Source organism: Ptiloglossa arizonensis, chromosome 11 (genome assembly GCF_051014685.1).
Source record: "Ptiloglossa arizonensis isolate GNS036 chromosome 11, iyPtiAriz1_principal, whole genome shotgun sequence".
Lineage (NCBI taxonomy): Eukaryota > Metazoa > Arthropoda > Insecta > Hymenoptera > Colletidae > Ptiloglossa > Ptiloglossa arizonensis.
Genome location: NC_135058.1, coordinates 17,319,361 through 17,332,687, shown reverse-complemented (window position 1 = coordinate 17,332,687; position 13,327 = coordinate 17,319,361). Strand labels below are relative to the sequence as shown.

General features: G+C 50.2%; 1 protein-coding gene across 4 annotated transcripts in view; it reads right to left on the bottom strand.

Annotated features, from left to right (window-relative positions):
- The window catches only part of LOC143152787 (zwei Ig domain protein zig-8-like), a 52,945-nt gene that overhangs the window by 14,932 nt on the left and 24,686 nt on the right, over positions 1–13,327 (bottom strand). For all 4 annotated transcript variants that reach the window (XM_076323277.1, XM_076323276.1, XM_076323280.1 and 1 more), the window contains 2 exons: positions 2,075–2,241; positions 1,179–1,389 (listed from right to left, as the gene is read on the bottom strand). In XM_076323277.1, coding sequence (XP_076179392.1) covers positions 1,179–1,389; positions 2,075–2,241 — 378 coding nt within the window. The remainder of the gene's footprint in view (positions 1–1,178; positions 1,390–2,074; positions 2,242–13,327) is intronic.

The window sequence follows — 13,327 nt, the reverse complement described above, 5'->3', positions numbered from 1 at the left end:
TGTTTTGCGAAAGCGAGTCACGAACGGAGCCAATTATCGCCGAAGCTAATGAAGCTATTGCTCCTCCTCTGAAAGAAACGGAAGAAGAGAAATCGTCGGAATCCAGTGCTCCGTCCTGGTGTGTCTTTTGCTCTCTTACATCGTTATCGATCGGAGCCGCTCGCTACCCCGTTTTCCTCGTTTCTCTTCTTCTTCTCCTCCTTGTTCCGCCACCTTTCGCTCTTTTCGTCGGTCTTTGACTCTTTCGCGCTTAATTCACCGCGAGAAAAAGAAGCACCGAACACCGAGCACCCCGGTACTTTCGGAACTCGTTTAAATTCGTCCGTTCATCGGAGCGCGTGCGACGCATACGAACGTAAATTTACGTAGGTCTCTGGAAACACGTACGAAACGGCTTCGTCCGCCATCGAGATTCCCTCGATTCTTCCCGGACCGAACGTTCCCGCGCTTCTAGCGGGAAAGGTATATTTCGATGTTCGAAGCTCGGGCAAAACTAGTCTTTCGAATCGCAAGCTGAGTCGAAAAATCGCTACGCATCGCGATCGACCGATCCGTAACCATCGGAGAACTTTTCGAGCCGATATTTACCCTTTTCGATCGGCGGATCGACAACGGCGGAGCGGTAGAAGCGAGTAGCCGGTCTTGGTTCGGTTTCGGTGCGTACGGTCGAAGGTACGAATACACCGATCTCGTTGAGTCGATTTCGAGCGGGTCGTAAAGCGATGTCCTCGCGATGCGAGAAAACTCGTCGCTCTTTGCCGTACGTATTTTCGAAAACGAGCGAGCGAAACTGCGAGCCGGATATCGGGCTTCGGAGGAGTTTGCGACGAAAGCGGGTATCGGTGGTTGAATCGTGCGCGCGTTGTTGCGTCGGTAACGGGCGACGAAACGATCTATACGAACGAACGATCTATCAATTTTCGGGAACGCGATGCAGTCGTTTCGTCGCGATCGTTGTTCCGAATCGGAGAATTCCGCGACGCGATGTTCCGTTTTTACGAGTCGGATCGACTCGTTTCGCGCGCAAACCGCGGCGCGAGTTCGAAGAAACGAGCAACCAGTGAAACGAAGCGAAACGAAGCGAAACGAGACCGCCGCGAACGCAACTGTGCAAAGTCGAGCGGTGAAGCGACAACGGGTTTCGATGTCTCCTCGCGATCGTCGAATTCACCACTTACCGAGCACGGTAAGGTAAACGGGATGACCGATGGGCGGAGTGGTGGATATTTGGCACTCGTAGATACCGGTATCCTTTTTCTGGGGATATCGTATCCTCAGGGTCCATTCTTCCATGTGCGGAGTGTGCATCGCCACGAAACGTTGATCGCTCGTGTACGTGTAGCGACCGACGGTCAGCAAGTGGATGTCTCGATGCCTCACCCAGGATACCTGAGAACAACGACACCATTGAAAACAATTTTCGACCGTTTACCCGCCAACGAATGTAAATATCTCGCGCGAAAATCTGGAAATTTTAATCGAATCTCGTCGGTACGCGGGAGGGCCGATCTCCTCCGGACGGAGCGGTCGCCGAGCGGAAGAAACGCGTCGCGCGCCAATGGTGAATCGAACAAAGGAACGATATCTCTGTCTCGTGCGACGAGGTTCCCCGTAACGTCGATAAACGGTGCTCGAAGCTCGATCAACGGCCTGCTCGAAACTCGGACCCTGTTCGATAATTGCGTAACCGAAACAATCGCGAGTTGCTTTTCAACGCGCTCGATGCACCAGGGATCTAGCCCCCCTTTCTCCCTCGCGTCGCGTCGCGTCGCGTCGCGTCGCGTCGCGTCGGCATTTCCATACGATTCGAGAATCTATTGTTCGCCGCGGAAGGTTCCGTTCGTCGATCGCGATGGAAATTATCCATAGGAAGGGTCCCGAGATCGACGGAAAGGCGTAGTCCTCTCGCAACGAGAACGGAATACGTTGCCGAGTTTCGATTATCGTGCCCGACTATCGATTCTTCGTCCTCGCGGTTGCCCGGAGAAATGTCTTTTTTTCGAGGTTTCGTTCGGTAAAACGCGCGATTGCGGAAGGTTACGATCGGAATGAGCGCGTTTCGGCTCGTACTTACGGTCCTGTTTCCAAGGTTTTTCACTCCGCAAACGAGTTCAATGGGTTTTCCAACGAGGCCCGTCACGTTCGTCGGAACGGTTGCGTCGAAGTAAGGGCCTTTCTTGGAGGTTTGCGGTCCGTGAAAGGTGTCTACCTCTAACGGTCGAGAACCGTGTACAGCCTCCTCTGAAAACGACCAACGAGTCACCGGTTCGTATCGCGTCCGTTCGCGGAGCGACTTATTTCGGGGCATCTGTTCGCGCAAAGTTCGGACGATGGAAGATCGGATCGCGAATTGGTTTACACGGGCTCGGGAAGCGCGGTATTTGCGCGAGTAATTTCGGAACGGAGAACGCGGCAGCGATCGCTTCGGAACGCGGGGATATCCGTATAGTCCTCGCGAGGTCGAGAGTGGCTCGAAAGTACACGGTGGAACGGCTGACGCATAACTATCCCGTTGCCGGTAGTCCTGCACTGCGGCAAATACGATCTCGTCCGCACGAGTGGTCGTAACGGGTACGTTTACACTGCTGCGACAAGCAGCAAGCAGCAAGCAGCAAGCGCCGAGTTAACGCGCGCGTACGCGCGCAACGCGCAACGCGCTCTTTCGATGTTCGCTCCGCCTCGACGAACGATGCGGAAGACACTCGACGCGCTCGAAACGAAAACGACTCGAGTCGGTTCGCGCAAGTGAAAACTATGCGGGAACGATCTCGACGATTAACGCTTTGCGAATCATTTTTAGGGAACCACGAGTCTCCCCGATACTCGCGACTTCGATCGACAGAATGTATCGCGGAACGATGTCACTCGCGTCCGATGAAAATAAGTCTTCGGTTTCGCGAAGAGGGATGCAGAGGGTGTCGAGTTTCTCGGCATCGCGGCTACGAACGACGGTAGCGTCGCGTTCCGCGGTTCATCATTTCCGACTTGCTTTCGTCGGAGACGTCTCGATGGTCGGCAGAACGCATCGTGATCGAATATACCCGTGAAAGCGTAAAATTGTACGGAGACAGGGCCGCGCGGAATGGGCCGTGCGACGACCTTTCGCAAACTTTGTTTTTCATCGCGCGAACCTCGGAGAAACTGCGTCGCTCGCGAGCCGACCCGACAATTAACGCGCCAATTTACCTCGCGACGTTTCCTCGGGACGCGACGCGCCCAATTTTCGTAAAATGGCTTCGTCGTCGCGACGGACCCTCCTCGGTCTCGACCCAAAGAGATGCCAAGACCGCGTTTACGGTTCGATCGCCGTTCCTTCGATACGAAAGCGTCGATCAACCGCCCGTCCTCGCGAAGACGTCGACCTTTCGATCCCCGGGTAATATTTTCAGCCGTGTTTTGAAACGCGTGCGGACGCGAAATATTGTAAAATACGGAACGCGTCGGTGCTCGGGAACGATCCGAGTCCGGCGTTCGATGGTCGAAGAACAATAACCGGAGCGACGAATACAAATAGAACTTAACGGCGAACCGACCGCGTACAAATACAAAGTCGTTTGCTGTTCGGTGTTCGGTGTTCGGTGGTCGCAGGTCGCGGGTCGCGGGTCGCGGGTCGCTGCTCGTTTGCACGCCAACGAATTACGCGTGTACAATATCGTTTCGAACGCGGTGCAGTTTGCCGTACTCTGCTCGCGATCGCTGTTAACGGACGTTCCAGAAATCGCAGGGAACCTCTCCGAAACTCTCGACGATCCCAATTTTCGTATAAACAGTTTCCCCGGGCCGCGGGGAGTACGGGTTCCGGCGGTGTCGAGCGTGTTCGAATATTTCACGGAGGAGCGTACGATAAACGCTACCGATGCCGGGCCGAAGAAACCGTTATACCGTATCGTATTTGTCTCGCGCGTTAACGCGAATCCCTCGGTGTAGGTCGATCGCGGCAAAAGGAGCGAGGAGCGAGGAAGCGAACCTTCCACCGTGATATTTACCCTAAGGAACTTTCCGAGCCATTCGACGGATCGAACGGAGACTCGCAAATTAACCCCTACCTTTTCTCTTTTCCAGCTAATTCCACCGGTTTTACGACCGCTTGAATTATTCCCGCCGTTTCCATCTCGGCGAGCTACCGCCAAAGTGTTTTCGGTCGTGTTCTCTCCTTCCGGAAGAAACTCCCGCTCTTCTCGCGAATCCGAGAATTCTTGCAACTCGGAAGTTTCGTTGGAACGGGACGAGGGACGATCGAGGATGCGCCGGAAACCAGCGATCGAGGTAGGAAATCGTAGGGAAATATTTCCCACTTTGAGCCGCGAACGCGATCTAGGAAATTTCGAATCGAACCGGTTCCTCGTCCGCGTTTCGTTGTCTTCGGTAGTTCTCGCGTACCGCGATTTGCACCGCTTTCAAGCTGCCCTAATTTGCCGGTTCGACTCTCGCGCGGGCAGCGATCGCGCGCGTTATCGAGCATCGAATGTTCGATTCGCGTTGAAGAAAATTGAATTCACCGCGACGAAACGACGCAGCTTCGCTACCGTATCGTTCACCGAGCCCGAAAACATTGTTCGCGCATCGACAACGGAAGTAACTCGTTTTACGACACTTGGGTGTCGCGGCTGCCGAATCGGAGCGCGATTTCCGAGTATCCCTGCGAAAGACGCGTTCTTCTTCCCGCGTCCTTGCGCGCGGGCACGCTTAAAAACGCTTTCCCTTTAGCGAATAATTCCGACGCGGATAATCGCGCGAAAAAGTATCGGGTATTTCGATACGATTCACGATACTCCGAGAGGAATTTTCGGCGTGAAAATTTCGAGGATCCGAGGTACCGTCGTTTCTCCGGAATTAACTACGGTGGAATAGCTGGAACAGCGAGCATCGTTATTAACGACGTATCTCGTTTAACAGTTTCAACCGCCAGTAATCCCGCGTAAATGAGACGGTCCGTAGAACTTTGAAGGTTCGTTAAGGTGGTGCACGGCACTTGGAGGTGTTACCAGGGTGTTCCGTGGAAGTTGGAAGCGTTACCGGAGGTGGTCTCCGAGACTCGGTAAGGCCGCTCGTGTAGCCCGGACGATTTATAAGGCGGAGAAACGTCGTGGTAAATTTTTTTAAACAACCAATTTCTCGAGGAGAACGATTTACCGCCACCGAGTAAGATCGTACCGGTCGATGGACGGGGAAAATATTGACTCCGCGCGTGGATTCGCGTATTCTCGATCGTTCGGTAGCTATCTCGCCTTTTTACCACTTTGAATAGTTTCGCGATCCGGACTAGTGTCCGATCGATACGCGTCGATTCGATTTTCCATCTCGCTCGGGGACGACTCGATCGTCGAAGAAATTCGATCTTGGAAAGTTGCGAAGCAAATTCCCTAAGAGAAATCTGTCCAGTTTCCCGTATCGAGAACCTTTCGGAGGAACGGGAAACAACGGACGCGTGATAAATTATTAACTCGACGGCGGTGCGAAAATATCTCGCCGTGCGAAGCAATAAAAGCGAAACGGGTCCACGAAGGGGAAAAACCAGAAGGGTCCGGCAAACGCTCTTCCGAGCCAGTCGGCATCGTGAAAAATCGTAAAAGCGAGAGCTAAGTGTAATCGAGAGGGAATAATACTCGAACGACCGGAATTCGTCGACCGAACGACCAACGAAAAGAAAAACCCTCGAAAGACGAACAGTCTGGGCTCGAGGCTGCTACACACATACATACCTACATACGTACATATGTACATACGTACATACGTACGTACGTACACGTACGTTCCGAGACACTGCAAATCCTTGGAAGGGAAATGGTTGGCCGTGCGATGCCAGATAAGTTTCGACCTAGTGCGCTCGTTCTATTTCCACCGACGAATTAAACGCGGCAAAGTGTATTACGGTGTACAATGATAAAAGACGAAGATGTTTTCCGTGGTCGTGTGTCGTCGCGCTTACCGAAATACTATACGTAGGCACGGGTCAATTTCCAAGGACATCGAGTACGTTTTACCGTGGTCGAGTAGAAGGAACGTATCTCGAGACGACGGCTTTGCCCGCGGATCGCCTACGAGTATTTATATTCGCGTAGGACGTACTTTCGAAGGACGTACCACGCCTAATTTTCATTTGCCGCGAGTTTCTTCGAAGGTTTGCTCGCAGCGTCCATCGCTGTACGATTACTCACGGGTGGGAAAATTCTTGGACGTTCGGTCATCGCGTAAGCATCGATCGTGGACCGTAACGGTCCAATGGCCGAACGACTCGAACGGCGTAACGGTTACCGTCCCCGTGGTTCGTCCGAGTTAAACGGAATCGATACTTGCCACGAATAAAGGGAGATCGGGCGCGGACAACGTTGCTGCTTTTCAGATTTTCGTTGCACGAGAAATTTGCCGGAAGCGAGATATTATTCGGACTCGATGACTCGATACTCTGGCTACGTTTTACGAGAACCGGCCCGTTTCGAGACGACCGACCTGGAAACGAAAGAACGAACCGACCTCCTTATCGTACGTCCACGACTGACCCAACATCGTGACGTACGATCGTACGAGAAGTCTCGACGAACGACGGAACTCGACGTAAATATAACCGGGACGATATCGCGTTTTATAGCCGATGATTTCCAACTTTGAAGCAAGAAGACGCTCGGAGGGAACTGCTCGGTAAAAATACGTAAAAGCTGAATTGGGCGTTTTTGACAAGATTGGCCGCTTTGTTAAATTTGTCGAAAGACGCGATGTTCGGTCGACTTTGCGCGAAAATCGCGTCGGTTCGTTCGATCCGTCGACGCGCAAAGGTAAACGCGTAACAAATGTGCCGCTCGCGGGAATACCGAATTCGCACGAGCTGCGTTCAAAAATTGTTATTCAAAGTTTCGCCGCGATACGTGGTTTACCATTTATCACGAGCGCGTGAAATATCTCCGCTGCTATTGAACGTATGAAAAATGACCAAGGAGAAGTTGCTCGGTTCGACGGCTCGACTACGATTATAGGAAGAAATTTGCTCCGAGGTAATCGACGGTCGTTCGAAGGTTAAGAGGCGATGGCTCGTCGAACTCGTCTCGATTTCGGCTACGAACGCGATACGTTCGACGCGTGCTACTCTACGGGAAAAGGAATCGGAGACAATATTTTCGAATGCTACGATCGCGATCGTTCTCTCCTTTCTTTTTTTCCCTCTTTACTCGATACCGCGAAAAACTTTTACACGTACGATATTTCGTACTTTCGAAAGTATCGCTACAGGTTGTTGGGAAACGTTCTTCCCATTCAATTCCCCGCCGAACGCCCGTTTTCGCTCTCGCAAACGAAAAGAACGAAAGCGACGTCGATTCGACGAGATAATCGAAACCGAGGGTAAATATAGCGAGAAAATTGAGAGTTCGAGTTCCTGGACGATCATCGTCGGTCGACAAAATTCGATAGCGGGTAACGCGTTCGCTTGGCCGAAGGAGCCGAGTTTCGCGCGACTTTGCACCGTAAAGCTGTAACGTATAGCGCCGTTCTAAGGAGAAAATATGGGAAAATGCGCGGCTAGGAAAATGTCTCGGCTTTTAGCGCGTGAACAATATCATCGTTCGCTTCGTTGCAAACTTTTATCATTTTTCCTTATTTCGTAAAACTTTCCAACGCGGGACTACCTTGCCGAGCGTTGAAGGCCCGTTGGATCGTTCGTTAACATTGCCACGAGACGCTTAACGTTATCGTTACCGGCAGCTTCCTATTATTATTATTATTATTATTATTACTATTACCGTTGATGCGAAAATCCGTTAATGGTGAAGATGCGTAGAGCAAAGTACGAAATGGGAAAATAAAAGAAGGTACGAGGTAGCGACGTATCGTGCCCGGTAGGTGGTGCAACACCGTGTATCGTATTTGATAAAAAGAGAAGAGAAGAGAAGAGAAGAAAAGAAAAGAAAAGTAACGGTCGATGCGAAGCTTGGAAGACGAAATCGAAAGAACCGAAGATATAATTTGTAAGTTAGCGCTGCTTGGCGTTGTGTCGTTCGTTTTTGAATTTCGAATGCAACCGTCTTCCTTTCTCCGGCCGCATCGTCGCGTTCGCCGACTCCGACAACCATCGGTTCCTCGCGTTAACGATAAATTTCAAGGTACGCCGAGTAGCAGCTTGCCGCGTTACCTACGACACGAGTAACGACTCGCGCGATGCGACGTGCATCGATACGTCGCGGAGAGTCAGGGAACTTTAATGAAATTTCATTCGCCGTAGGACTGGACCGAGAAGATCCTCTAAATTATTTTATTTCTCGTTGGTTCCTCGCCGATGCGTCTAGCCGTGTATCGAAAATACGCGGTATTACGTCCGAGAGAAGCAAATATTTTCGTTGTCGCAGAAACCGAACGAAACGAGCGGGAAGAAATACTTTTCGCTTCTCGAGGAAGTAAAGTGTTTGCGAGTGTATTCTAGTTTCGGAAAGACCTCCCTTATCGAGTCGTAGCCGGTCTCCTTGGCGATGAAGTTTCGGAAGACCACTTAGCGAGTTCATCGATTACTCGAGGACATTCCGCGAGAAGTTTGCGGTCAAACGTAGTTCGCGCAGAACGAAGTATAATACATTTAGTCGCTCCGGTACATTTTAGTCGCTCCGCGCGAGAGTTCCGTAACGATGTACGAGTAAAATGTTCTCGAATCGAAGCCGAACCGAACCTGGTCGAGTGTCCGATCGATGATTTCGTAGATCCGATCGCGTACAGTTACGTTGGAAGGATATTACCGGTGGATAAGTTTGCGAAAAGGAAATGAAATTCGATCGGAGAAAGTTTCGGCTTAGGAGTTTCGGCTCGTCCGACTTTTCGAAATCACGGTGTACGAGAACGAACGATGGGTTTTTCAATTTCGTCGTTACTTGGCTGGAAGCTGACGAATAACCAAAACCGTTAGGGTAGAAGCAGAGATTGGCAGCAAGAACGAGTTTCGAAACCCGATAGCATGGACAGCGATTGGTAGCGGATCCTTTTAATAAACGAAGAACGACCACTTGTCGTAACGCGCGCGTTTAATCGGAAGTTGGTAAACCCGAACGAACCCGGATCCGCGATCAGAGACCGTTAAGATCGCAACCGTCTCTCGAGTAATCTTTTCGAAATGTCTCCGCGACGCGTTCCGATATTTCGATAGGGAAGCGTCATCGACAGTCGCGAAACCCGTAAGTGGGATTTTCCCATCGGATGCACTTTTTGCGCATCGATTCCTACGGCGGCCAGTGAAAAGGTTGGGCTTGTCGCGAACGCGCTGTCGACTTTGATCGTCAACGTCACCCGTCGCGCCGCGTAGGCGTCTATTTCCGCGGAATTTCAACGGTACTTCCGCTTCTGGGATTTTCGACGTACACCGTCGATTGCGTTCATCCGAACTTTCGCATTTCGAGTCGCACTTCCGACGTCTGTCGTTCGGTTCTTTCTCCTTTTCCTCGTCGCTCGCTCTCGACAGACCGATTCGTCCCTGGTCGTTGGATTTTCAAGATATCTCGCGAGAACGCGTTTCGCGATCGTTGTTGTTTCGTTTTCCTTGAGGATGCATCGTCGGATTCGATTCTTGAGAAATTATTGCCACGAATCGTACAAGCTTCTACATCGAATTCCATCTTTCGGATCGAAAAGCATTTCGATTACCTAGGTCGATCGCGAATCGCTTCGTTACGGTATGAAAAAGTAGTCGCGTAGGTTTCCGATTATGTTGAAAACGCGCGTTTCGATCGCGCAACGATTTCACTTTCTCGTCGATTTTGCTTCGTCGTTTTTGATATTTGCACGATAGGAGCAAACGTTATTCTCGCGCGATCATCGTCCGGTTACACGAGTCCGTTCGAAGCGAATATTCTCTCTTTGGATGGTAGTTTTTCACAAAGGTAGCGAGAAAAATCGGTGCGAGCAGAAGCGTTTGTAACCGCATCGATGTTATCTTCGATGGTTACACCGGACGCTCGAAGTGTAAAATCGAACTCGTATACTATAATCCCGGATGGAACCGAAACGTTCGTTCGAGTTTCTTTTACCGTTTTCAACGATATTCCATCGGCAATGTTTCGACGGTCAACTGTCTCCGTTCGATCGACGAAAGTAACGTCGAAAGAGAGAAATAAACGTTGGAGTCGGAAAACATATTTTTCGACGGTTTTTTAATGCAGGAATTTTTATTCGTTGTTGTTCGTTGCAAGTTTGTTCGATCGCGAAACTCGAAGAAGAGGAGATAACGTTACGATCGATAAAGTTCGGTCGGGGAGGAATATTTGCATTACGAGGTCTAAAACGCTGCGTTTAACGACTCCTTTGCAAACGTATTTCCCCTCGTATCGCTACCGCGTCTCCATTTACAAGCCGTGTAGGCCGAAGCACCGATTCCATCTATACGACCGGACTCGAAAAAAATACTCCGCTTCGCGGAGATCCATAAACGTCCCGCTCGCAGCCGAAGACGCCTATTTCCGTCCTTTGCACCCAAGTATTTCCATTTTATTGAACGGAGTCGGAGGAAATAACTCGCCCGTCGTTACGAAAAACTGTTACGACCACCCGGATACGCTACCGCAGCTCGCTGAAATTTCATTAATTTTTCACGCGCGAATACAGGAGCCGATCGAGACATCGAAGCGTAATTTTCTACGTTCGCGCGACTTCGGTTCATTGAAAACACCTTTCGTCCTTTGATCGAACTGTCGCAGAATATTGGCATTCCGGCCGCAACAAAGGGCACGTTGTTCGTACAATCGTGGCGTAGTTGTCGCAACGATGTTTACAATTCTGTGCGCAATTCTGTGCATCGGTACAGATACGCGAAATATCTTTGAAACTTTAATACAATATCGAACGGACAAAGTTTCGTTCTGTTAAAAATTTTCCAACGGCGCGCGTCTTTATCTCGCGACGCGAGAAGAGTATGCGCGATTTTATCTTTCGTCGGATCTTCCACCTTTGAAGCACGTTTTCACCTTCTCTTATCCAATTGGGCGATCGGAAGCAGAATCGAGATTTTGACCGATCGCGATGGACGAACCGTATTTTCGTTTCGTAAAAATACGGAATATGTGAATACGCGTACGTGTATCGTCCATATTGTACACAATATGGAAAAGTTAAATTCTTTAAACATCCGGATACTATCGGTTCGTTTTGTATTCCAGCGCTCCGCATAGTTGTAGCGGTAGAACAAATTTATTTCTCCCTTCGCTTCATTTGTTTTATCGCGAAGCAATCATTGAAGTAAATCGCAATATCGCGTTTCGTGCAACGTTCTGTAATTTTCTGACGATTCGAGGGCCGAGCGAAAAAAAACTCCCTCGATCGAGTAATTTTAAAAATACGTAACACGATTAAAATTGAACGGAGTCGATTCCGATGAATGAATTAAATTTCGATTCGGAATGCTCGAAAGTGAAACGTTATTGGTGCATTTTAAAAGCTTCGTCCTACTCCGAAAGTCGGCCGTATAAGGTGTCCCGTAACGCGTAGGATCCAATGCGGGATGAATTTCGCCCTTGTAAACGATAAAACGAGTTCGTACGAATTGTACATTTCCGAAAATTAAAATTAATTTTAGCTGGAAAAGATAAAAGGGCCGATCCTGGGACGCGGTTGTCGACTACTCTTTCCGTTTCGTGAAAACACGGCGAACTCGTTTGGATTCAACGTTGGTACTATATATTTTTGGCCGACTCTTTTGTTTCTTAAGCTTTCGTCGCCGTACTGTTCGCCGTGCTGCGGGAATCCTGTGAAACTCGTTTGCAACGAGAGATTTGCGTTTCCATCGTAAACCGAATGGAAACGAAAGATCAATGCGAAATGAATATTGATAAGTTTGCGTTTCTCCCTTGAAACGTGGAGACGTGGAAACGTGGAAACGTGGAAACGTGGAAACGTGGAAACGTGGAAACGTGGAAACGTGGAAACGCGGAAAAGCGGAAACGGGGAAACGTTGATTCTTGAGAATCGATGTCCGCGGGGTTGCAACTATAACGGGACTTTGTAGAATTTAGCGTAGCTCGGAGAGAAATCGATGTAACGTCGATGAAAACTACTCGGGGTTAGTTTTGGTTCGGTCCCGTTGGTTGGTGAAAATCGTCGAGCGTTCCGTGGCCGTAATTGCGTCGGTGTTTGAAATTTCGGGCGACGTTCCCGCAGTTCGCTCCTTAATGTATCGTTGTTAACGCACTATCTCGTCGCGGATAATAACGGGGTCGAGTCGGTCTATTGGCGCGATGCCATCGCGCGGGGCAAAAACTGTACGACGGATGAAGTGCACGCTCTCCCTGATACTGGAAAATTCATTTCGTCGGTGCGGCTGCGGGCGAGCAACATCGCACCCCCAGCTCCGTTCCCGCCAAGACCCGCCACGGTGTAAAACATTATTCCACGTTACACTTCACGAGCCGGAGAACACCGGATGAATTATTTCGTCGGTTTCTTCTCGCCGGGTCGAACAGCGGGCGCACGTAGGTACACGCGACCGCGTCGCTCGCGAATGCTTAAACGCCCGGAACGAACGCTCGACTCAAAGAAATTAACCCCTAACGAGACCTCTATAAATTTCCGAAGCAATTCGAATAATTCGTAATTAAAAACGGAGCACTCGGTGCTCGTCTTTTATTCTCCGCGACGGCATTTTACGCTTCTGTAATTTCTGCTGGACACGTCGCGCGAATTGGCCAGCGTATTTGCGTACTCGTTGCTACGGCTCGGTAAATTCACGTGGGAAACATATTTTCGGTACGTTGAGAAGATTCCCATTTTTCGTTTGCCGTTACAATTTAGGTTGTTTCTCGTTACCGCACCGTGTCGCCCGCGTTACGTTTCCCACCGCTTCGTCGCGTTCCGATTGTACGTATCGTGTTTCCCTCGCGAGTGGGTTAGGCTCGACAACGAGGAGCCAGAGTTTCGCCTTTGCGCGGTGCGCGCGATTATAATTTTTCAAAAGGATCGAGCAAACGACGGGTCCGGGTATAATCGATGCCGCTGTGTTTTTCGCGCGCTGCGAACCAATTGGTAAAGTGAAATTTCGCTACAGAGACGAGGTGAAACAATTGGGAACGGAGCATCGAAAGACCTGCTCTTTGCGGTGTTTCCTTTCGAAAGGTTTACATCGATTCAATTACCATCGGATCGCGATATCGAATTACGGCGCGACGCGACGCGACGCGACGCGACGTTATCGTCGTCGACGGATTCGATATACCGTATAGCGTATGGTTCGAAGCGCGTCTCGAGCGGACATTGAATTACGCTCGAATTACTGGCCCGTCCTTCCGTCGGATATTAGACCGTATCCGACCGAGCATCCGCATCGATAAAAAACGTTCCGATTGGCCGGATATCGGATATTTCCAGTTAT